Below are 25910 nucleotides of genomic sequence, written 5' to 3' on the forward strand. Positions count from 1 at the left end.
TCTGTTTGTGACTAGGGTTAGTGACTCTCTAAACTTGTCTCAACTGATTGATAGTCCAACTCGTCCTAATATTAAACAACCCACAAGATCAACCCTACTGAACTTAATTTTGACAAATGCAACTCATAAGTATACTGATATAGGGGTTTTTGCAAATAATTTAAGTGATCATTGTGCCATTGCAACAGTTCGAAATGCCAAACTTCCCAAAACCAAGCCTCGGCTTCTTCTTAAAAGAGATTTTAAACACTTTTACGAACAAGCTTTTATACATGATCTGGCTTGTTTTGATTGGACCAGAGTTTCTCTCTTTGACAATGTAGAGCTAGCCTGGAAGTATTTTTATGACGGATTTCTGTTTTTAATAGACAAACATGCCCCGTTTCGCAAATTCAGGGTTAAAGGGCGAAACAACCCCTGGTTTTCAACAGAGATTGGAAATCTACTTAAAGATAGGGATGTTGCCTGGGCCAGGGCCAGGAAATCCAAAACCCTAGTGGATTGGCTCCTCTTTCGCCAGCTTCGGAATAAATGTACAACCCAATCTCTAAAACCACAAAAAATCTTAATGACCCAAAGAAATTTTGGAAAGTCATAAAATCTTCTTCTGGCCATGTGCCAGTGATGTGCCAGCCCACTTAGTCAAAGAGTCTTGCATCCTGACTGACAAATCAGCCATGCTAAATTGTTTTAATGAACGGGTTATTTAATTTCAGCTGGCTTTTTATTTGACTCCTTGCACCCTGACTTGGTAAAATCCGACAAAAATCAGGATAATGCATCACTGGCATCTGAGGTTGATAGTCAACTTACTGTTCATCCTTTTCAATTTATGCCAGTGTCAACCACTGAGGTGCAGAGAGCATTACAGAAACTGGACTCCAGGAAATCAGCAGGTCCTGAGAAACTTGAGCCGAAACTTGAGCCGATAATTTTATTGCTGAGCCTCTTTCATATATTTTTAACTTGAGTCTGATCAGCAATGAAATCCCAAAGGTCTGGAAATCAGCATTTGTTCTTCCCCTGTTAAAAGGGGGTGAACCCTCACAAGTAAACAATTACAGACCAATTTCTAAACTTTGCATTTTGGCTAAAGTATTTGAAAAAATCATTAGTGAACAACTGAAGGATTTTTTGGATGCCAATAATGTATTATCTAAGTATCAGTCAGGTTTTAGAAAAAAAACATGGCACTGTTACAGCTGCTCTTAAGGTTTTAACTGACATTATTGAAATAACTGATTGTAAGCAATTTTGTGTAGCTCTCTTTATCGATTTATCAAAGGCCTTTGATACAGTTGATCACGGATTATTGCTCAAAATCCTTCAAGTTGGTTTATCAAAGCAAGCAGCCTCCTGGTTTGGCAACTATCTGTCAAACAGAACGCAATGCGTGCAAATGGCAGGATCCACCTCTTCCTTTTTAGAAATCTCAAAAGGGGTGCCCAAGGTTCGACACAGGGACCTATTTTATTTTCCATTTATATCAATAATGTGTGAAAATTTGTCAAATGCCATGTATCACTTTTATGCTGATGACACTATCATCTATTGTTGCTCAGTATCTGTTGCACAAGCTTTTGAGTTTTTGCAGTCAGCTTTCAATGTTGTCCAGTCTCGTTTGAGGGAACTAAGGTTGGTCATAAACACTGATAAAACAAAGCTCATGTTGTTTTCTCCTTTAAGTGGAGAAACAGCAAATGTCCCTTTGATTTTAACTTCTCAAGGAAATGTAATCGAACTTGTCAAAAGCTACGAGTACTTGGGATTTATTCTTGAGAGTGATCTGTCTTTTAAATCACATATTGCCAATTTGGCCTCTAACTTAACTTAAGGTGAAGTTAGGATATTATTACAGAAATAAATCCTGCTTTTCCCTCAGAACAAGGAAACTTCTTGTTTCATCAACCTTTCTTCCTTTGTTGGATTATGGAGATGTACTGTATATGGGCGCCTCGGCCAAATGTTTACAGTCATTGGACACCGTGTATCACTGTGCGTTGAGATTTTTGACTGGGTTGACTTCACTCGCTACTGTGACCTGTACACTAACTCAGATTGGCCATCTTTGAAGGTGCGATGAAAGAGAGAGAGGGGGGGGGAGATAGAGGGCTCCATGAGAGCACCATGTGGAGCTACGTCACGTAGGTACAAAATGGTGGACAAAGGAAGCTGTGTGGCTTAGCTTGAGCTAATTGTGAAAGCATTTAACTGAAAGTAAACTAGCATAGCACAGGCGAACACAGCAGTTCAGCAACAAAAACAAATGCAGCAGCTTACAGCAGATAATAAACAAATGCAGCAGCTTACAGCAGATAATAAACAGAATGTGACGTTCAGTCAACAATAATGCACAATTATCGATTGTTATAGAATAAACCTTCCTAAACTATTCTATGGTCATACTAAAGCCTTACTTGGAATCACTTTTCTGATGACTGTTTCAAGGTTCGGTTGGTCTTCAAATCTGTTGAATCACCAGATTCAGGCAGGTTTCCGTGGCAGATGAAAAGAGATGGCAGCAGGAGTCAGATTTGAGACAAGAGCAATGCTCTATTGTCTTTCTTTTTGCAGGAGTAGATTTTCCTTGGTGTATTCTTCTTCAGGTAACAGTGGTTGTCTGTAGCAGTCCTGTCCAGTTGTGTTCACCGACACTGACGAGAATAATAGGAAAGAATCTCTCTGTGCTCGAACCAGATAGTAACTGATTGAGTCAAAACTCCTAAAGCAGACCTTGGAGGTAGGTCAGGTTGAAATGCGTGTCTCTACTGAAGCTGGAAGCTTGTGAAGAGAGGTGTCCTCTGGTGTAGGGAGACCACAAGTGAAGAGATCGAACAATGAGAGGCGGCTGCTTTTATCGACCCTACACTTAACACCTATGTGTTGGATGTTGCAGAGCATGCTGGGAGTGTTTCTGCAGGGCAGGGCATGCTGGGAGCAAGAGTCATTTAAGTACTCGTACTCAGGCTTCTGTGGCTACAGGCCGGACATTTGTTTCAATACATGCAGATCCCAACATCACGTTTTATCGCTGAACCAACTGTTTATCACAATTCATCGCTGAACAAAAAACGTTTATCACAATCTATCACAAACGGACGACACAGTTCTCCTGTCTCTGCTGTCAGGCCCCTCTCAGCACCATGGACCAGTTCTTCAGGAGTTTGTGGAGTGGTGTGACAGCTCCTGCCTCGAACTGAACGTGAGCAAGACCAAAGACATGGTGGTGACCTTCTCCAACAAGCAGAGGGAACTGGCTGCATCAGCAATCACCACAATCCATGGGAATCCTGTCGAACTAGTAGAGGAGTATAAGTACCTGTGTACCATCTTCGACAGCCTGCTGAAATTCGCCTCCAACACCGAGGAGATTCTCAGGAAATGTCAGCAGCAAAAATACCTCCTAAGGAAGCTCAATTCCTTTGGAGTCAGTAAGAACATTCTTCTGACCTTCTACTACTCCTTCATTGAGAGCATTATTACTTTTTCTATAACCTGCTGGTTCCACTCTACCACCCTCCAGAACAGAAACCGCCTGCAGAGCACGGTCACAGTCTGCTCTAAGATCATTGGACTACCTGTAAGGACTTTGACATCGATCTATGAGCAACAGACAATCAGGCTAGCAGGTCGGATTATGCAGGACCCCTCACACGCTCTCTCTTCCCAGCGTTTGAGTGGCTCCCCTCAGGACGCCGGCTTCGCTGTCCCTGCTGCAGGACACAGAGGAGAAGAGCAACCTTCGTTCCCAGGGCTGTCCAGCTTTATCTGGTCTCATGCACTACATCACTTTATTCTATCCATTTTATATCAGTATTCATAAAGTTCTGGTTAATTTATTCCTGTTGTTTCTTATCCATCATTGCACTACGGTCACTTTATCAAATTTTTACCTTACAGTTATATTGTATATATTAGTTCTGTTGTTCCATTATTCACCATGTACCTTAATAACTTATCATTTAGTATTTGCCTACTTGCACATAGCTCTGTATATATATATTTATTTCTCGTTACCGCACATAGTTCTGTTTACATCTGGTCACTACTGCACATAGTTATGGTTACATCTGTTTACATCTGTTAGTCCGATCACTGTCCACTTATATCTACTCTTTTATATTTTGTATTTTTAAGTTAAGTCTAAGCTTTAAGTTGTATTTAAATTGACACTTTCTATTTAGGTTAAAATGTTTTGTTTACTTGCACTGTTGTTAATTTACTGCTCTGTGTGCCTTTGAATTGCCCCCCGGGGACAAATAAAGTTTTTTTTAATTGAATTGAATTGAACAGTTTTTGTTAGGCTTTTATTTTGAATTTCTGTGCTGTGTTAAACCAGGGTACTTTCCTTCTCGTTTGGATTAAAACCTGCTTTTATTTTGAAAGAAAATAGTGAACAGTTAGGCTTTTCAGGCCACACACTACCTTATTGTTATCCTCGTACAACATGATGACAATCTGAGTCATGTAGTTGAGTTCTGAGACAGCACTGAGGTAGTCCATGGCCCGCTTCCACTGCTGGTCCTTCTCCTCCTGTTCAGAGCAGGCAGACAGACACACACACACACAGACACACACAGACACACACAGACACACAGACACACAGACACACACACACACACACACACACACACACACACACACACACACACACACACACACACACACACACACACACACACACACACACACACACACACACACACACACACACACACACACACACACACACACACACACACACACACACACACACACACACACACACACACACACAATTAATTAACAGGTGTCCCTCTCAGCAGCTGTTGTGTTCCTCATGTTTTTTGATGCTTACGTCCAGCAGGCCTCCGTAGCGGAAGATGCTGAGCAGAGAGTGGACGTGACTCTCGCTGGTGAAATATAAACGAGTCCTGACGTGGCGACCTGGTGACATGACTCCTCGGGAGTACCTGTGAACACACACCTCTGTCACACACACACACATATTATTCCAGAATGTGAAACAACAGGAGACTCACAGAGGGTGCAGCTTGTTGACCGACTCGTCCTCATGCGTCCTCTGCAGATCAAGCTGCATCTTTCTGACCAGAGGGAGGCAGTACGCGTACGCTATGTCCAACTTCTCCACTTTGTTTATACCGTACTCCTACAGACAGACACACACACACACACACACACACACACACACACACACACACACACACACACACACACACACACACACACACACACACACACACACACACACACACACACACACACACACACACACACACACACACACACACACACACACACACACACACACACACACACACACACACACACACACACACAGTACTGATTAACCCTTGCTCAGTCTTCGTTCATTAAGAAATATCAAACCAAAGGTAAATACAGAATCCTGTCTTCTGATTGGTGCAGGTGTAACCCTCACCTGAGGGATGACGATGTCAGCTAAAGCGCGGGACAGTCTGAAAAGCTCTAGTGTGTCCTCCAGGCCCAGCGTGGAGTTGTGGATGACGTCATACTTCACGCAGTCATAGATGTCGGGGATCTTACTGATGTCGTAGCGTCCGTTCTTCATCCGGAAATCCCTCTCCAGTTTGGACCAGCGCTGCAGCATCAGCTCCAGAGTCTCACTGTGGTACAGCTGCAGATCTTATACACACAAACACGGTTTATCTTTACCAAACTACTTTTGATTTTTTATTCATTAACCCAGTGATTTTTATATTATGGGATTGTTTTAAGGCTGACAGGTGAATTTCTCACCTGCTGACTTCGGGTCCTCCATCCTGGTGCGGATCTGTGACGTGAGGCTCTGAATGAGGGCGTACACCTGATCACAGGTGGACACGGGGTTCTGCACGATCCTCATGGAGTTCACAAGAGAGGCACTGCAGTTTGGAGCCAGCTGACGAGCACACACACACACACAAAATAACTTAAGCAAGAACATATATTCATGGCTCAGGTACACGAGATGTTATGAGAGATCTGTAACCTCAGACTCTTCTAGCAGTCGATAATGATTGTACCTTAACTTCCACAGGTGTAGAAAAAGGTGAAGACGAGCACCAACAGGTGAACACACTCAGGTCAGAGACTCACCCTGTCGTAGTCCTCCTCGATGAAGTCTCGGTCCTTCTGCAGAATGTCGTGGAGGCGGGCCTTCACTCTGTGCTGACAGCTGCTCAGAGAGTCACTGTCGTTATCCAGAAGACCGTTCATGTTGGCGCTCTTCACCATCTGAACCAGGATGGGCGTCAGCTCGCCCTCCAGAGCCAGCAGGCCCTGAAGATACAACACACACACACCACACCACACCACACCACACCACACCACACCACACACAGATGATGTGTTAATCTGTGACTCAAATTCAAAAACCAAAGTGATCATCATAAAACGTGTCTACACTGAAGAACAAATTTTACCAAATCAGATAATAACAGTGAGTTTGACAGCGAGTACAGGTAACAGGTGAGCTGAGCATCTTCACTGGTCTCTCCATTCATTCCATTATGATTAATGCACATGGCTACTTTTTCATAAACAGAGACACACATAAATAAGTGTCAAGAGTCATAAATATGAACTCCTTTTGTATCATTCAATGTCTAAAATCTCTCTATTGGTCTGCGTTACCTTTGTTTACTCACCACCGTGGACAATACATAAAACAACCTCACTGCGCAAAACAACTGGACTTACTCTGTTCAAAGCTTTCTATTGGTCAGAACTTAAAATAATCACACATAACACAGATTAATAAAGGAAACCTCTCAGTAAATTAGAAGACTTTGTACCTTTGCAAAGGCTGCAGCGGTCATCTGAACCCGTCCTTCATCAGACGCATAAATCTTCAGGTCGTGTCTGTAAGTGCTGTGAAGCCTCAACAACCCACAGCCTGGAAACCCAGCATAGTCTCCTAAACACACACACAGCATAGTCTCCTATAAACACACACACAGCATAGTCTCCTAAACACACACACACACAGCATAGTCTCACACACACACACACACAGCCTAGTCTCACACACACACACAGCCTAGTCTCACGCACGCACGCACACACATTCCAAGCAGCAAAGTTGTACGCTCTATCAAGGACACGCCCACAAGGACGCTTCCTTAAATGTTCCTGCGAGTGCAAACAGAGCTGGCCAATCAGAGGAGAGTGGGCATGTGGGGAGAGGAAAACGAGAGCTACCTATGTAACTACGGTTCTATGAATTCTGGATGACCGCCAGAGGCAGTTCTTAACACTGGATTATATCTGTCTCGTGCACGTGCAGGTCGAGTATTTAATATCAACAAAGTCACGTGACCTGGGATGACGCCTAACGTAGCCTAAATAGCCCGCGTCATCACGTGAGACGCCCCTTCAGAATCTTCTCGCCAAGATTTTGAGTGACGGAGAACTCTGGCGGTCATACATAACATAGCTCTCGTTCTATTTCATTCTTCCTGACCACCAGAGGCAGTTCTTAACACTGGATGACTAATACCAGCATTGTCACAAGGAATCCCAACTCACCGTGAACGGTCTTAAGGTTCCTGAAAAACAGCTGCTCCCAGTGCCCTGGGAGCAGCGACATTTACCCTGTAAAAAGGTACATGGTGTGGCCCAAGTGGCTGCAGCACATATCTCACTTAGAGGGAACCCCCGTAGTGAGGCCCAGGAAGTAGAGACACTCCTGGTGGAATGGCCCTTGAAATTAAGTGGCATTGGCAGACCCCTTGACCTGTAGGCCTTTTCAATAGCCATAACAATCCACCTGGAACTCCTCTGCTTGGACAGGGCCTGTCCTTTCTTGTGGCTGCCATAGCAGATAAACAGGCAATCAGAGTGGCGAAAACTTGAGGTTGCTTGGATGTAGTGTCTCAAAGCCCTAACTGGGCAGAGCAGCTCTGCTGAATTGGCTTCCTCATCCTGCAGGGATGAGGGGTGATAAGCTCCCATCAATGACCTGATTAAAGTGGCTTGCCCCCAACCTCTTGGGGAAGAATGATGGGTTAGGCCAAAGTGCCACTCTTGTGCCATCTGAGTTCCATCGCATGCATGCCTCACTCACCGACAAGGCTTGAAGCTCACTCACATGTTTTGCCGAAGCCATCGCCAGAAGAAAAACCTTTGCTGACAGCCACTCAATCCCTGCCTGCCCCAGAGGCTCAAAGGGGGGGGGGGCAAAGGCCTTCAAGCACCAAAGGCAGGTCCCACAAGGGAACCTTAACAGCCAGCGGAGGGTTTCGCCACTGAGCACCTCTAAGAAACTGGGTCACCAGAGTGTGATACCCCAAGGTGTGGTTATCAACTTTAATATGCCTGGCCGAAATCACATCCACATATACCTTTAAGGTGGAAACAGAGAGCTCCTTCTCTAGCAGACTGCAGAAACCGCAGTACTACTGGCACAGAGGTACTCTCAGGAGTCTCTTTGTGGGCTCTACACCATTCTGAAAAAAGCTTCCACCTGTTGGCATAAAGTGCCCTTGTGGAGGTGCCCTCGAGTCATTTATGGTCTGGATAACCGCTTGGTCACAAGCAGTTAGGAGTGGTTCAGGCCCCTCAAGGGCCATACCCACAATTGCAGACGCTCCGGAGTCGGATGCCAGATGCTGCCCCCCAGCTGTGAGAGCAGATCCTGCTGTGTCGGCAGGCACCATGGAACTCCGTTCAGAAGACTGTACATGCGTGGAAACCAGGGCCTTCCTGGCCAGTTCGGGGGAACCAAAAAAGTCTGTGGTTGACCTGCTATAGTAGGCAGCATTGCTGCTATGAGAAAAAATGGTGGGAAGGCATAAAGAAGACGATCTGGCCATGTGTGTGCCAGAGCATCCTGTCCTAGAGGACTCGTCGTCTCCATCAAGGAGAACCAAGGAGGGCAGTGGGTTGAGGACCTCGAACCAAACAGGTCCACCTCTGCCTTGCCATATATTCGCCATATCTCCTCTATAACCTCTGGAGGGAGGTTTCTGGTGAGATAGAAAGTCTGCCACCAGGTTCTGTGGCCCCGGCAGGTACATGGCCCTGAGGCTGGCAAGGCGAGGGAAAGCCCATACCAGGAGACGGTGCACCACCCGCAGCAGCCGGGTTGACCTTGTGCCCTCTTGATGATTGATATGGTAGACTGCAGACATGTTGGAACGCACAAGAACATGTCTGCCCTTTAAATAAGGCAGGAACTCGATGAGTGCCAAATGCATTGCCCGGAGCTCGAGCACATTTATGTGCTGCGTAGCCTCCAGCGCTGTCCAAAGCCCTCTCACCGCTCTGCACTTCCACACTGCCCCCCAACCTGAAGTTGAGGCATCGGTCATTACAACTTGCGACGTGAGGATACCCAACAAGACGGCACCACTGATGTTACCGTCGTTAGCATACCCAACAGCCTGAGGAAAAGGCTGTACTGTAACCTCCTGCCCCTCCGCAAACAGAGGAGAAGCTGGAGTATGGCCTCCACTCTGCGGAGGCCAGCATACAACCTGAATCCAGGGTCAATCCAATAAACACTGCCCTTTGGCTGGGTATGAGACAGCTCTTTGCGTAATTGACTGTGAGGCCCAACTGTGACACATGGTGAAGAAGTGCTGAAGTGTCGAGGCACAGATCAGCCAGTCATCCAGGTATGGGTGGACATGCATACCCCTGGCCTGCAATGGGGCCAATGCTGCCCGCATGCACCGTGTAAAGACCCGTGGGGCCAGGGACAGCCCGAAGGGAAGCACTTTGAACTGATAAACCCTGCCTTCGAATGCAAAGCGCAGGAATTTTCTGTGATGGAGTGCGATTGGCACATGAAAGTATGCGTCCTTTAAATCGATAGATGTGAACCAACTCTGCCGTGTCACGGCCTGGAGCACATCTGCTGTTCTCAGCATGTGGAAGGGCAACACCTTCAGAAATGTGTTCAGCCCTCTTAGATCTAGGATAGGGCAAAACCCACCTTCTTTTTTGGGGATCAGAAAATACACTGAGTAGAACCCACCTTGCTGTGTCTGATGATTTACGCCTTCTATGGCGTCCTTCTCCAGGAGGTTGGCTATCTCCTGGCTGAGTGCCTGACGTCTTGTGGGGTCACTGACTGTGGTATGTCGGACCCCACTGAAAACTGGGGGCCGGCGTCGGAACTGAAGAGTGTACCCTTGGGAAAGCGTGGCCACCACCCAAGGGTCTGAAGTACAGCTTCTCCAGTAGCTGAGGTGCTGCTCGGAGAAGCGTCCGACGGCCAGCCCTGGGGCATCAGGGCCTGCCCCCCTGTCCCTTGTGGGGCGAAACCCAGACCCCTGACCTCTCTGGGTCTGCGGCGCTGAATGCGGGGGAGCCTATTGGTGGTAATCAGGCCACTCAAAGGCTTGTGAGGTTCTTGGGCAGCCACCAACCCGGCTGGCAGTCGAGGACAACCAGTGCCATAACCCGCCTGAGGCCGTCGTCTCAGAGCAGGCACAGGGCCCTGAAGGTTAGCAAACTGTAACCGAGTTTGGTTCGCCTGGACTCCACGCTCTAAGGCTTGGTGTGCTGCTGGCCCAAACAACTCCCCTGGCACTACTGGGAGAACCCGAAGAGCCCTCCAACCTGGCTCAGGAAGTGGAGACTGAGCCAGCCATACCTGGCGCCTAGTCAGGGTTAGTGTTGACATTAACCTGCCAAGCTCCCTTGTCATAAGGGCAAATGCCTGCAAAGATGTGTCATTCAGTCTCTGGATGGATGCATCCAGGCCAGAGGACTGCAGGGACTGTGACAGGGCTAGTATCAAATGTGACAGTGAGTTACCAATACGCCCCATGCGGGCCGCCGTATCATAACATTTCACCAGAAAATCTTCTGTCATGCGACACTGCGGTCTGGGACAGCGAGCATCAGGTCTCAAGACCTTATCAGGTGACACAATGAGGGAGGCTATAGCTGGTTCTACCGCTGGCATCTGGGCCAGCCCATAACTGCCAGCATTCTACATGGAAGCCAGGGCCCTGCTGTTAGAAGTGTGGTGAGACAGAGACTTGGGGTCTGGTGAGAAAGACACTTGGGGTCTGGCCAGCACTTGTGGAGCTCCTCAATGTATGGCTGGGATGGTGGTACAAAGAAGCTTGCCTGCGGAGGGAACCGCCTAAAGAAGGCGCTGGCTGGGGTGCTGGAGGCCGGGGTCTCATCCAAGCCCAAGCGTGCCAGTGCCATATGCACCACTGGTTTAACAGAGGCTGGGGCAGCCTCTGAACCCACCCTGGATCCGCTTACCGTTCGCTGAGAACCGGCATGAACGGAAGCATCCACTGGCCCCACAAAACTGGCTACAGGAAGCCCTTGTAGACAAGGCATCCCCATCCCAATCAGGTGGGCCCTCTCCTGGACTTGCTACCGCCCTGCTCGGCCGAAGTTTAACAAGCAGAGTCTTAGTCTCTGCAAACTCTGAGGCTAGTTTATCAACCTTAATGGCTAAACCATCCACCTTCTTACGTCTCTTCCTACGTGGAGCACATTCCGGCGGTGCCCCACCACGCCTTCTTGAAGCCGATCCAGATGAAGGCAGCTGGTCTCCAGGCTGCTGTCCTTCCACCTCAACCAGCCGGGCCAGCTTCAGATCCCATGGCATGAAACTGCAATTCATGCACGGACTATCTGACAGCCCCTCCCTCAGGTGTGCCACACCGAGGCATATAGGGCACTCATCATGGCCATCGGATGTATGCAGCGGCGCCATGCATGAACGGCAAACATGGGACCCGAACATGTCAGACATGGTTACCTATCTGGGTAGTGTTACTCGGGAGCGAAAACATTCAGTGGCAACAAACACCCACAAATCAAATCAACTCCCTATCCGTTGACCAATGGGCAGCGCTTACAGATGCACTGCTTAACAAACAATTAAGCTGTTCTGTCTTTTCTTTTTCAATATTTCTCTTTTTATATCCTAAATTATTTTACCATTAACCGTTTACTGGGGAGCCCTCGCTCTTTTACACAAACAAAAAATGTCACGCCTCGACGAACCCACTCGCGTAGCAGTCAATTACCATCAGCTGTCACACACCGTGATACCATCAGCCTTGCGGTGAAAGCGCAGACACTTCTCACAGCGGAAAAAACAACCAAAGAAACCCGAAGCTCACTGTACAGCTAAGGAAGGGTTAATACTTATCTCAGCGGTCCAACATCAAGCTATCATTAGCCAGTCCGTAATGCGCTGAGAGCCCCAGCGAAAACACCGGTCAGACAGCTCGGTACGATGAAACAATGTAGCCGTTGTAACTAATCGCAGCCCCTGAAGGACGAAATTCCGTAGCTCCAACCGTGGTTGCAGGGCTCCAAGCAAAAAGTTTTTCGGCTTCCTTCTGTAAACAACCTGCATCGCGGATACCTGCGAGAAGATAGAAGGGGCGTCTCACGTGATGACGCGGGCTATTTAAGCTACGTCAGGTGTCATCCCAGGTCACATGTGACTTGTTGATATTAAATACTCGACCTGCGCGTGCACGAGACAGATATAATCCAGTGTTAAGAACTGCCTCTGGCAGTCAGGAAGAATGAAATAGAACTGAAATGAAGCGTTTCATGCAGAGGCTGAAATGAGGGATTTTACTGACGCCAGTATCAGATACATAAGTTTTTGAGCAACGCATCTGAAAACGCAATACTCAACAGGTGTCCCAGACTGACATCATTACTGCTGACAGTGAGGATAATAGATCTCCTTTAAACCCAAAGCTGCTGTGAGAAGAAAACCCAGAGCAGCGATGGTCCGTTCATACAAACAGGATGGTAAATACTGATGGTGTCTCATAAAGATCCAACATTTATGTCTCTTAAAAGAAGAAATCTAGGGAGGAGACACATTGTGAAGGAGTTTAGCTGCGGTCTCTAGGGTGTCTATATATGTTACTGTGGTATTGAAATAGTGATCAATATTGTTTGATTTTCCTGGTATATCTTGGCTTGATATTCTGGTGGTTCTCCAGCTGAGGACTGAACCTCAGGTCTGTGACTGACAGCTGGAAAACAGAGCTACTGCAGCAGATAACCTGCAGTTTCTCACCTTGTCCTCCAGGGTACATGCAGCGGAAAGCTCGGCCCAGCTCCTCGGCCTGCACTCTGCCTGCGGGAGTCAGCTCACCCCCCCACTTCAGCACCAGCAGCAGAGACGGGCCCTCTTTACGCGTGTCTGAACACACAAGAACATCTTAACACTGTGCACAGGTGAGTAACGTACAATCTGGTGTGTAAGACACACTTTCAATGACCATTCCTTCATCTATAAAGTGTGCTGCGTTCTGTAAACTGCTCCACCCATTTAAGGGGGGGTCGGCCTGCAGAACATTTTTTTTTCCCAGAGGTTAGTCCATTTTATTAATTTAGATATTTGAATGTAAACATTCTTCATATTTAGATTTTTAATTTCACGTCTTTGTGAAGTCTGTCAGCGTGTTTTATTTATTTATTATATTTTATTTGCTTTTCTTAATGAGGATACATCAAAATAAACACAGTATACAAACTTTGGTGTCAGTTAACAATAGTCAGTTTAGCCTCCTTAATATTCTCTTCAGACTTTGTGATGGGTTTTAAAGTCAGTCCACTTTTTCCATTTTCCTCGGCCTGCAGAACATTTTTAACAGAGTCGATGTCATTTCCTTCTCTCTGAACACGTATAAATTATTTTTTTCTGGCTGCAGCATGAGACACTTTTTCTACGTTTATCCCGATGAACGTGGTCGCTCGTGTCAGGTCAGAAATGCAGCCAATGATTAAATCATCTTAATGCTGTCATGCAGCTAAACTTTCTGTTGGAGTGCAATCGTTCACTCAGATTCAACCAGAAATCTGAAGACTGATGATTCACTGAGCACGTCCACCACACCCATCACTGTCATTAACCACACAGAGCACCTGCAGTAGACTCCCTGTCCAGTGAGCAGCAACTTGCATGACATCTAGTCCAGCTGGCTTTGTTATCTACATAAACTCCTCAAAAAAAGTTTGGAAATGTTATTTTGGTCACTTATTTGGCCCCTTTAATAATACTAATTGGTGTTGTATTTTATATCGTTGGAAAGCCTGATTAGTCATCTTTACGAGGTATAACTTGTTCTTGGAATGTGCCACACAGCTAAATGTGTGGGTAGCGCCGCAAAACAATGTGCCAAATTCCCCTGCAATGTTCTCCTGTTAGTATTCACTCCTGTTTTGAGTTTCTTGGTGTATTGGATGATTGCACTCTCCCACAGTAATAAGGAACAAACAACACATGGTGGCCATTTTGACACTTTATTCATTTGACACTGTCAGGGACCTCAGTAGCGTGTGGAAGATCCATACGAGGCCACAACAGCTTGGCCCCTCCTCCTCATGCTGGTCACCAGCCTGGTGAGAGTTGTTGAAGGTTAACCAGCATGGTTGTGTTGGTCACTCTGGCATGAACAGCACGCCCATGATGATCCCACAAGTGCTGTCAATTAGGTGCCAATCAGGTGTCAATCATACACCTGTAACTGTCACACACCTGACAGTACTTGAAGCTCAAAACAGGAGTGAATACCAACAGAAGAACATTGCAGGGGATTTTGGCACATTTTTTTTAGAGCACTACCCACCCGTTTAGCTGTGTTGCTCATTCCATGAATGCACAATCCTTACAAGTTATACCTCGTTCTAAAGGTGACTAATCAGGCTTTCCAAGGATATAACATACAACACCAATTAGTATTATTAAAGTGACCAAAATAACATTTCCAAACTTTTTTTGAGGAGTTTAGTTTGGAGGGGGAGACGTTCGTACCTTCTTCCTCTGAGGAGGTTTTGGGCTGTCCATGGGGCAGGTAGGTCAGCTGAACTTTACGGTTGATTCCAGAGAAGTGACCGTACCTTTAAGAAGAAAAAACAACAGCATGAAGTCAGGTAACTCAAACACCTAGCTGTGGGAGTGTCAGCCACCTGGGGGAGGGGTTACTGCCCTTTGTGATGTCATGAAGGGAAAATCTCCAAACGGCCTGTTTGAGCACACATTTTCTGAAAAGTGGAGCAGGCAAAAGACGGAGAGGATGGACTTTTCTCATCATTGGGGGGTTTGAAGACAGACTAGAGACACATGTTAGAGTTAGAGAAACATGGGGAAGTGGATTTTGTATTATATGGGACCTTTAAAGGTGTGTTAAACAGTTCAAAGTTCGATCATTAGTCTGTGGTGGTTTGAAGCTTTCTGCTAAAGTGGTTTAAGAATAGAAATCATTGAATTGACTTTTCTGTTTGTCTGAACTGTTTCAGCCTCTGTCTGTCTGTGGGTGAACTTCCTGTTTCAGCCTCTGTCTGTCTGTGGGTGAACTTCCTGTTTTTGTGTCTGTCCGTCTGTGGGTGAACTTCCTGTTTTTGTGTCTGTCCGTCTGTGGGTGAACTTCCTGTTTTTGTTTCTGTCTGTCTGTGGGTGAACTTCCTGTTTCAGCCTCTGTCTGTCTGTGGGTGAACTTCCTGTTTTTGTGTCTGTCTGTAGGTGAACTTCCTGTTTGAGCCTCTGTCTGTCTGTGGGTGAACTTCCTGTTTCAGCCTCTGTCTGTCTGTGGGTGAACTTCCTGTTTTTGTGTCTGTCCGTCTGTGGGTGAACTTCCTGTTTTTGTTTCTGTCTGTCTGTGGGTGAACTTCCTGTTTCAGCCTCTGTCTGTCTGTGGATGAACTTCCTGTTTTTGTGTCTGTCTGTCTGTCTGTCTGTCTGTGGGTGAACTTCCTGTTTTTGTGTCTGTCTGTAGGTGAACTTCCTGTTTGAGCCTCTGTCTGTCTGTGGGTGAACTTCCTGTTTTTGTTTCTGTCTGCCTGGTTCCCTCATGTTGTCTTTCGTGTACCTGTGGTGTTGCATGCTGCAGGTCTAATTTTCTCCGGGATGATAATACGGTTGAAGTGAATATAACAGAGTGGCGTGAAAGTGTGCCTCACATTTCCAGAACCGTCTTCAGCTGCTCCAGTTTGGACTTCTTCTCCTCGATCTCACAGTCGTTGTGTTGACCCAGCTCCACCAGCAGCTGCCGCGTGATGTCCAGCACCTCCTGGAACACAGACCAGAATACACAGAGGGAATCATTAAACACACACACACAGCAGGCAGACACACACAGACCACAAAACACAGATGGAGTCATTAAACACACACACAGCAGACATACAGCAGACACACACACCGCACAGCCTACTCTACCTGTCTGACCTCCCCCCTACCTGTCTGACATCCCCCCCACCTGTCTGTGCTCCTCTCCATCTGACTCCCAAAAACCATCAGAGACCCTCCCACCACTAACAGACTCTCCTGATCCTCATTGTCTCTGACAATAGTTCTGCTTTGATTTGCATCTTTGAGTCTTCTGAGCTTTGTAAGTCTAATGTATGATGATGATGATGATGACATTGTTGTTACCTGCAGCTGTTTGGGCTTCTTCAGCTTTAATTTGCCTGTCTTGTATCCTCCATATTTTTCAAACAGATCAAAGAACCTGAAACATTCAAAGACAAACTTTTTAATAGATGTGCAACAGTTCTGATACGGCAGAATTTGAACCATATAATCTGTGACTGAAATTAAATCAAAAAGTAAAGAATCTTTAAAGAATAAAACATCTTCAGTCAGATCTGTAATCTCCAGAATGCTGTAAACATCAGCAATGTTTATGTGCAATTGAGATTTCTGAATGCGGGCTCATTTCATAGACTGAAGGAAATAGAAGCCTGAGCTGTTTTTTTTACAGGAGTCTGATTTTTACTAGAATCATGTCAAAGTTGAAACAAGCCCACGTTGCAGTCAACAGAAGTTGCTAACAGAGGTCACCCACATGGGGTTTCGGACTTCCATTTTCATCTTCTGTTTGGGCGTTCGGTCACCGTGTCTGATGACAGCGATGACGCAGCGGAGCTCCATCCTGCAGAGAGAAACACAAAGTTTACACCCACAATAAAAACCACTGTTAGTTGATCTCAACACCAAGCGGATAAAGCTTGTTCTAAAACCAGGGTGAACCTTATGTTGTCTTTTACCCGTGGACATGGATTTGGTCTGCTTCCTGTTGGACAGGCAGGTGACAAACACCGGCCGTTAGCTTGTGCTAGCGTGCGTTAGCTTGCAGTGTAGCTACAAGCAGTAAACAAACAGCGCTCTGCAGCGAATCTTTGCAGAGCGCAACATGATAAAAACACAAACACCTGCATTCATCAACAGTAACACACCTGCTCTGTCAGCACCTCATACACCTGACTGTCTGCGTGTGTGTGTGTGTGTCTCTGTCTGTCTGTCTGCCTCTCTCTCTCTGTCTTACTGTCTGCCTGTCTCTCCGCCTGCCTCTGTCTGTCTGTCTCTCTGTCTGCCTGCATGTCTGTCTTTCTGTCTGTCTGTCAGTCAGTCAGTCTTCCTGTCTCTGTGTCTGTCTGCCTGTCTGTCTGACTCACATGGTTCCTGAGGTGGTTGGGACGATGGGGATGTCCTCGGCCTCTGTGGGGATGGACCACGGGATCTGAAACTGAGGGGCCAGCTCACGCATCACAATGTTCCTACAGAGACACAAAGAGTTAAATAAAGAAGACACAAAGAGAGAGAAACAGAAATCTGCTCTGGATTTAGTTTAAATTAAACATTTGGTACCCGAGGATCTTTGCACAGTCGTCGTAGTACTTCATGGAGTTTTTAACAAAACTGAAGCCGTTGACGTCACAGACAAAAGAGTGTCCGTTAGCTCTCAGGAGATCGAAGCCACAAACTGTTTGCTGCAGCGAGGAGAGAGAGAGAGATAGAGGGCGAGACGTTGATTTCATTCTAATTAACATGTGAGCACTCATTACTTTCTGTTTTCAGACACCAGAGGACTAACTCAGTGATACAGAGACAAACACTTTCTAACCTTGAAGGCGAGGCAGACTTTTCGAGCCACCAGTTTCTCCATGGCTGACAGCATGACGGGGTATCGGACCTCCTTCCCCTCGCTGTCTCTCTCCACCTTCCCGTCCAGAGCAGGAGACTTCCGAGCCTCAGCATGAGCGTAGTCCGGCCCTACAGTGTACACCTTAGGACAGGTGAAACACAGTTAAATAATCACTGTTGTAACAGCACAAATAAAGAACAACAGAAGGTTAAAGTAACAGACATCAGAGAGTAAGAACAACATGAGCAAGAATCCAGAGAGAAGGAAACAATGTCAGGAAGTGCAAACAAACAGCTTTAAGTCTGATCGGACACACAGGTGCTGACAGGAAGTGACCAGAGGTGCTGACATGAAGTGACCAGAGGCAGGACACAACATGGACAGCTGTTCTGAGTTTTAATCAGCATCAAAACCATCCTAAAAATAATAATATCATCCTCATTATTAAGTTAGTAGGTATTCATGAAAGAGCTGGGTCTTTAGCTTTTTCTTAAAGATGCAGAGGGACTCTGCAGACCGAATGGAGTTTGAAAGTTTATTCCACCACCGGGGGGCAACAGAGAAGAGTCTAGTCAGAGACTTAGGACCCTGTTGTGAAGGTTGGATCAGACGCCTTTCATTGGCAGAGCGCAGTGGGCGGGAGGGAGTGTAGACCTGAATGAGAGAGTTAAAGTAAGGAGGAGCTGTTTTTGTGTCTGTTTTGTAAGCGAGCAGCAGAGTTTTAAATTTGATGTGAGCAGTAAGGAGCCAGTGTAAGGAGATGAACAGCGGAGTGACACGAGCTCTTTTAGGAAGGTTGTAGACCAGTCGTGCTGCTGCATTTTATATCATCTGCAGGGGTTTGATAGTGCATGTAGGAAGACCTGCCAGTAGAGAGTTGCAATAGTCAATGTGTGATATCACAAGAGACTGTACCAGGAGCTGTGTAGCGTGTTCTGACAGGTAAGGCCTGATCTTGTGGTGGGCGATATAACGATCTTAGATCGTGAAGGATTTTAACGTGCTGACGATCTGCCAAAGCAGGGAGATTGTAGAACTGGGCTCATGTGTTTATTCTGTCATGCTTCAGTTTATGCTCCGACACAGACGCGTCTCCCCCTCCCCTTTTGCTCTGCAGCGGGGAAAAAAAAACCCGGTGTTTAAAATGTTGCTGTCGGTGTTTTCTGCTCTCTCTCAGTTTTTAAAAGCTACCACCCGAAGCTCACCTGTTGTGAATTTATAGGGATTACACTAAAAGACGTTAAACGATGTGTGCAGCAGGCAGGTGAGAGTGAGTAACCATGGTGACTGTCTGTCTGTCAATCAATGGTGTCCCGCCCCCTCTATGAATAAAACTCTTCTTTCATTAAAACTTACTTTGATCATGTGTCACAGAATGAACACATTCTGTATTATGTTTGATTATATATAAACCAAACTAAATGATATCATAAAAAACAACAAAGGCTGCAGAGCCTGTATGAAGCTACAGCTGTAGGAACTTTGCAGGGCTAAAATAGAACAGAAACACAAGAACTCAAAGTCTACATGTTTTCAAATGAATGCATCACTGTGTGAAAATGTTCCTGATGAACATAAAAAGGACACATTGCTAAATAATAATTTCAAAGTGGTGCATAAATATTGATCAAATCGAGGAAAAGACGTTTCTGGTGCTAAAGATGTTCTGGGTGAGAGACCTCCAGACCCCCTACAAAGATGTTTTTCAAATAGACTAAACTTGTCAGCACAGTTTTTGGGCATATAAAAACATTATACAGGGAAATAAGTTTGGTTGAACTGGTCAGTAACTTGCAAATTAGTCTTAAGATCAGTATGAAAAAAAATCGTGATCTTGCAAAAAAGAAATTGTGATATGATATTTTTCCCATATCGCCCACCTCTAGTCTGACCTTCCTGATGTTGTACAGGGCAAATCGACATGACCGGGCAATTTAGGCTACTTGAACCTTAAAAGTTAGCTGGTCATTAATCATGACACCCACGTTCCGGGCAGACTTTGTGGGCATGAGTTTGGTTGTTCCAGGCTGGATATTGATCTGTGGTTGCATAGAGGGACTGGCTGGGATGACAAGGAGCTCAGTCTTTGAAAGGTTGAGTTAAAGGTGGCGTTCATTCATTTATTTAGAGATATCAGCAAGGCATGACGAGATTCTTGCAGAGACTGTAACATCGTCTGGCGGGAATGACAGGAAGAGCTGGGTATCGTCAGCATAGCAGTGGTATGAGAAGCCATGAGAGCGGATTATTTAACCAAGTGAGCTTGTGTATATGGAGAAGAGAAGGGGACCGAGCACAGAGCCCTGAGGTACCCCTGTGGAAGGACACAAACCAGCAGAGGGCAGACCTGAGATAATTTAGATGCTCACATTCAGAATACAGAGTGAGATCTAATGTAACGTAGCTAGCGCTCTGCGAGGACATAACCAAGCTTTAGAGATCTACTAATATAACAATATTCTACACAAGATATCATTCTGTCTTCGTACCTTTACGTCTGTGCCGTCAGTGGGCATGAACTCTTCATAGATGTAGGAGCCCGTCTTCCTCACGCTGCTCTCTGGTGAGTACACGCTGCTGCGACTCCCAATCTACACACACACATACACACAGACACACACACACACACACACTCGTTACAAATGTAAGAGGAAAAGTATGACCCATGATAAGAGCACTAAGGCACGACGGCTGATCACTGTTTAATCAGCTGCTTCTGATCAGTTGGTTTTTACCTTTCTGCATGGTGACCTGTTACAGGTCACTCAGACTCAAAACCCGCAACAAAATGCAGATCATTGTTAAACTGTGTGTCAGAATCACAGAATCGTCCCTCTCTGACCTTTCTCATTTATATAAAACAAAGTGTTTGAAGAAGGTTCAGTCCATCTTGGCAGATCCAAGTCATCCTTTTTCAAAGGACTTTAAGTTGCTGCCGTCAGGCCGCAGATTCAGCCTGCCAGCATGCAGGACAAAGAGGAGGAGAAACTCATTTGTTCCTGCTGCCATCACCTTTCTAAACCACTTCCTGCTTCCATCTGTCTCTTAACTATTGTATTTATTTATTGTCCATTCTATGTTGTGTGCTGATTGCGGGCTGTAATTATGTATATGTTTTACTCCTGACTCCTCTGTCAGAGATAATAAAGACAACCTTGAACCCTGATGATTTTCTAGGATGTTAGATATTTTTGTTGTACGCCTGCCCACACTCACACAGTGTAAACAGAGCAACGGGCTGATTACCTGACTCCATAACCTTTTCCCCTGATTTTACCTCCACATAGCTACACGTAGCATTGATATAAAGGCAAATACTCTCATGATAGCATCGTACTCCACTTTCACATCTTTCTTTTTACGTCCCCCCCCCCCTCCTGCCTGACAGGGAGAGTCTCTTGCAGTGACGTGCAGATCAGAAGACTATCAGGAGCAGAAACAAACAAACCTTCCTGAAAAGTCTCTGGCTGCCCCCTCCTGCAGACGTCGGGTAATAGATGTAGACGTTGTGATCCTCAGCGCACACTGGCTTCTCCACAAACGGCTTCTGGAAAATCTCTCCATTCACCTCCACGTGGTCCTCTCCCTCCACCAGGTTACACTCTGAGACACAGACACACACAGCTCTTCAGACTCTGATTAACAACAGGATATTCTTGTCTCTAACTGATCTCTAAGACTGCGAGCTCAGGAGGAACTTGCGTTGTCTTGTGTGCATGTTACATTTACTTTAGTAGGTTATTGGATACGTGCTTTTACTAATACTTTTTTTTTTTTTGGAACATTGTTTTGTCTGCTTCATGTCTGCCCTGCATGATATAAATTTTTTATATTAACCAAATGCTGCTTTATGTGTATCCTGCGTGGTTTATGTACTTTCTCCTGTGGCTGCTTACCTGTCTGCTTATTTACTGTCATGATATTTCTATTTTTGTAGCTTTTAGTGATGTTTGAATTTGTTTTTTTTTTTAGAGAGCCTTTTATAAAATCTGGCCAGGGACAACAGATGAAAATTAGCCTTTTGGCAAACTCTGGCATGTTTCCTGAAATGTTTATTAATATGCAATGTCCCTGTAAAATAAAAATTAAAAAATAAACTAAAACCTTCACAGTTCATTCCCAGAGTTGTGAACAATGAGTGAATGTTGGAATATTAAAGATGAGACGGACCGTCAGGTTTGTCTGGGTCTCTGTTCAGCACAGCGTAGCGTGGTAGATCAATCCCCTCCTCCTGCAGGATACGATACACCTCCCTCCTGTGGACACACACATACTGTACATGACTTACTACCACCACAGGGCCTCGTTAGACATCTGAGAGTTAGACTGTGAGGCAGAATATCACCACATGATAATACATAAGATGTTATTTCATACATGCTGCAGCATGCTGCACCTCCCTGTAGAGTTCAGGTGTGTCTCTTACCTGTCCAGTATGTAGTACTGCATGTTCAGGTGTGTCTCTTACCTGTCCTGTATGTAGTACTGCATGTTCAGGTGTGTCTCTTACCTGTCCTGTATGTAGTACTGCATGTTCAGGTGTGTCTCTTACCTGTCCAGTATGTAGTACTGCATGTTCAGGTGTGTCTCTTACCTGTCCTGTATGTAGTACTGCATGTTCAGGTGTGTCTCTTACCTGTCCTGTATGTAGTACTGCATGTTCAGGTGTGTCTCTTACCTGTCCTGTACGTAGTACTGCATGTTCAGGTGTGTCTCTTACCTGTCCTGTACGTAGTACTGCATGTTCAGGTGTGTCTCTTTCCTGTCCTGTATGTAGTACTGCATGTTCAGGTGTGTCTCTTACCTGTCCTGTATGTAGTACTGCATGTTCAGGTCGTTGATGAGCAGAGGGTTTCTCAGTTTGGCGTAGCTCACAGCTTTATCCAGAGGAAATCCTGTTTACATACAGAGGAAACGTTAAAATATAACCTTTATATGTGAGTGTGTGTGTGTGTGTGTGTGTGTATGTGTGTGTGTGTGAGTGAGTGGGAGAATGTGTGTGTGTGCATGTGTTTGTATGTGAGTGTGAGTATGTGTGTGTGTGTCTGTGTGTGAGTGTCTGTGTCTATGTGTGTGTCTATGTGTGTGTCTGTGTGTGTCTGTGTGTGAGTCTGTGTGTACCTTTGGAGTGGAAGGAGATGAGGCAGTCACACAGAGGCCATTTGTCCACAGACTCGTTGAGGATGGCGTCCTCAGGGAAGATGACCACGGTGATGTACTCGAACCTGCACAGCCTCTCCAGGATCTGGGTCATCGGCTTGGACTTGGACTTCTTCATCATGCAGCAGATCCCCACCACGATCTGTCGCTCCGGGGGCTGGGGGGACAGAGAGACCGTAGTGTCTTTAACACGTTGGAGAGAGCTTCAAGAAACAGGCTGCAGATCAGACACAGAGCTGGTTAAGACTGTACACTGTGTGTGTTTAACATCATGCAGTTACACTCAGAGACCTTCGGGGGGGCGCCACAGTGCAGCAGACTGAATTCCTCTCTGATGTTGCCTTAAAAAAATATGCTGTGAGGTCATGTTTGCTCACCGAGTCGGTGTCCTCGTCGTCCTCGTACAGCTCCATGTCTGTCCTCATGCTGTCTTCCAGGACCTCGCTCTCATCGTCCTCGCAGCCCACGAAGAATCTGGGAGCGCCACGCCGGCTCTCGCCCGGGCTGCTGGGCTCTGACATCACAGTCCCCCGCGGCAGCCCTCAGCGTCCCACCACGCCATCCTACACCAACACGCCGTCGCAGGGGGCCACCAACAGGAGGCCGCCAGTGGGGAGGGAGGAGTGGGCTCTGCTGAGCGGGACAGCAGAGACACTGGGATGAAAGCGTGAGGAAAAAGAGCAGTGGCAGGAGGAGGGAGGAGCTACGCGAGGGAGGATGATGTCGTTAAGCCAGTTTGTGTGACGGAGAGTGCATCAACTTTGCGGCGAGGTTAGGACAAGTTCACAGTCGACTGCCACTCCTACAGGACGAGAAGAAGACAAACATTATGCCTGATGTTTCTGTATAAAAACACTAACGTTACAGCTGATGTTTCTGTATAAAACACTAACATTACACCTGATGTTTCTGTATAAAAACACTAACGTTACACCTGATATTTCAGTATAAAACCACTAACGTTACACCTGATGTTTCTGTATAAAAACACTAACATCACACCTGATATTTCTGTATAAAAACACTAACATCACACCTGATATTTCTGTATAAAAACACTAACATCACAGCTTATGTTTCTGTATAAAAACACTTGACTCTAGTTGGAGAGGATCGATGTTTTTAACTGGACGAAGCTAATAACTCACATTTTAAGCAATGACGAGCTTAAACAAAACATCTGGTAATTAAAATGTTTCTCGACTGACTAAAAAAGCAAGGAGAGGTGATATCAAAACGTTATTTTGTCGTTCTGTTTTTGGCGTTAAAAACATGTCAGGCTAATGTTAGCTGACGTTAGCATCGAGCTAACCTCCCGGCGGCAGGTCGGACAGTGTAAACAAGTCGTCCATTTTGTCTGCGTCACAGTCACACAGTGTAAAGTATGTTCCGTTAAACATGTTCCCGCTCACACCAGGCCGTGGTGATTATATATTCATGTCATTAAATAATATCTTTAAATGATGAACTCACGGAGTTTGTGGAGACTCTCCTCCGCTGCTCTCTCTTCGCTTCCTGGCTCTTCTATGTCAAAACCTCTCTCAGCGTTCAGCTCTGACGCACGCGCCATCAACGTCTGAAACAACCAATGAGAGAGGAGTATGAAGTAAAGAGGGCGTGAAATAAAAACCACACGAACCAATATGCGTTGAGCAAAGTCAGGCCGCTTTCACTACTGGAACTAAATGAAGACAGCGGCCTCTGGTAGTTCAAATGGGACGTGCATGCAACAAAGAGAGTGGGCTCTGCTGGTAAATAAATATTAAGCGTCTTTATTGAAAATTTTCCGCTGCATCATAGTTATAATAAACATTTGACATAAATTATGGAGCTCTAAGCTGTTTTCAGTCACAACTAATTGTATGTGTTTTATACCTCTTTCATTAGATATATTGATTATTTGAAGCACATGATTAAGGTTAGAACAGTCTTTTGGGGATAAAACAGTTAATTCATAATAATTTTATTGTCATTCAGATTTTAAACCATCTGTTACATAATAACATATTTATCATCATGTTTGGCTCAGCTTTTTTGCGCTATTGTCTTATTCAGCATAGTATCTGCTTATTTTAAGTTTCTATTTAATGTTTTAGTTTTGCACATAGCACAGTTCACCAAAGTCAAATTCCTTGTATGAGTGAGTGTGAGCCTACCTGGCCAATAAAGCTGATTCTGATTCTGATGTACATGCATGTATACATACCAGAGGTGTCAAGTAACTAAGTACAAATACTTTGTTACCTTACTTAAGTAGAATTTTATCTATACTTTATTGGAGTAATTATTTTTCAGCCAACTTTTTAATTCTACTTCTTACATTTTCACACAATTATCTGTACTTTCTACTCCTTACATTTTAAAAATAGCCTCGTTGCTCCTATTTCATTCCGGCTTGTCATCGTTCAAAAAAACACACACAAAAAAACCCTATACAGATAAATCGCGCCATCTGGCACGAGTACTTTTACACTTTTACTTGAGTAAAAAGCTTGAATTGATACTTCAACTTCTACAGAAGTCTTTTTAAACCCTAGTATGTATACTTCTACCTGAGTAATGAATGTCAATACTTTTGACACCTCTGATACACGCCCGCCTGGACTGTACTTTTGGGGGCGGCAGTATCTCAGTCTATAGGGACTTGGGTTGGGAGCTGGAAAGTCACTGGTTCAAGTCCTGGTGCAGACCAAATCTGGAAACTGATCTGGCAGCTGGAGAGGTGCAGACAGAACTCCTGCACCAGCTCAGGAGCGCCCCCTGTGGGCAGCCCCCTCACCCTGACATCTCTCCATTGGATGTGCTGTCCATATGAACGTATCAATCACTGGTTTGTGTGGAGAACTGTAGGAT

General features: G+C 45.6%; 1 protein-coding gene across 10 annotated transcripts in view; it reads right to left on the minus strand.

Moving 5' to 3' along the window:
* ppip5k1a (diphosphoinositol pentakisphosphate kinase 1a) overlaps nt 1–24649 on the minus strand; it is a 53749-nt gene extending 29100 nt beyond the window's left edge. For 9 of the 10 annotated variants that reach the window (XM_020641418.3, XM_065953232.1, XM_065953231.1 and 6 more), the window contains exons 1-22: nt 24531–24649; nt 23435–23859; nt 23019–23214; nt 22702–22792; nt 22068–22153; nt 21346–21500; nt 20387–20488; nt 17877–18038; nt 17621–17742; nt 17428–17529; nt 16818–16904; nt 16406–16481; nt 15931–16040; nt 14786–14871; nt 13046–13171; nt 6816–6937; nt 6118–6300; nt 5779–5920; nt 5441–5664; nt 5022–5149; nt 4838–4952; nt 4426–4533 (exon numbers count right to left, since the gene is read on the minus strand). In XM_020641418.3, coding sequence (XP_020497074.2) covers nt 4426–4533; nt 4838–4952; nt 5022–5149; nt 5441–5664; nt 5779–5920; nt 6118–6300; nt 6816–6937; nt 13046–13171; nt 14786–14871; nt 15931–16040; nt 16406–16481; nt 16818–16904; nt 17428–17529; nt 17621–17742; nt 17877–18038; nt 20387–20488; nt 21346–21500; nt 22068–22153; nt 22702–22792; nt 23019–23214; nt 23435–23578 — 2667 coding nt within the window. In that variant the 5' untranslated portion in view covers nt 23579–23859; nt 24531–24649. The remainder of the gene's footprint in view (nt 1–4425; nt 4534–4837; nt 4953–5021; nt 5150–5440; nt 5665–5778; nt 5921–6117; nt 6301–6815; nt 6938–13045; nt 13172–14785; nt 14872–15930; nt 16041–16405; nt 16482–16817; nt 16905–17427; nt 17530–17620; nt 17743–17876; nt 18039–20386; nt 20489–21345; nt 21501–22067; nt 22154–22701; nt 22793–23018; nt 23215–23434; nt 23860–24530) is intronic. The other variant, XM_065953230.1, reaches the window with a different exon arrangement.
* Nucleotides 24650–25910: the final 1261 nt, after the last annotated feature.

Source organism: Labrus bergylta, chromosome 3, assembly GCF_963930695.1.
Source record: "Labrus bergylta chromosome 3, fLabBer1.1, whole genome shotgun sequence".
NCBI classification, from domain to species: domain Eukaryota; kingdom Metazoa; phylum Chordata; class Actinopteri; order Labriformes; family Labridae; genus Labrus; species Labrus bergylta.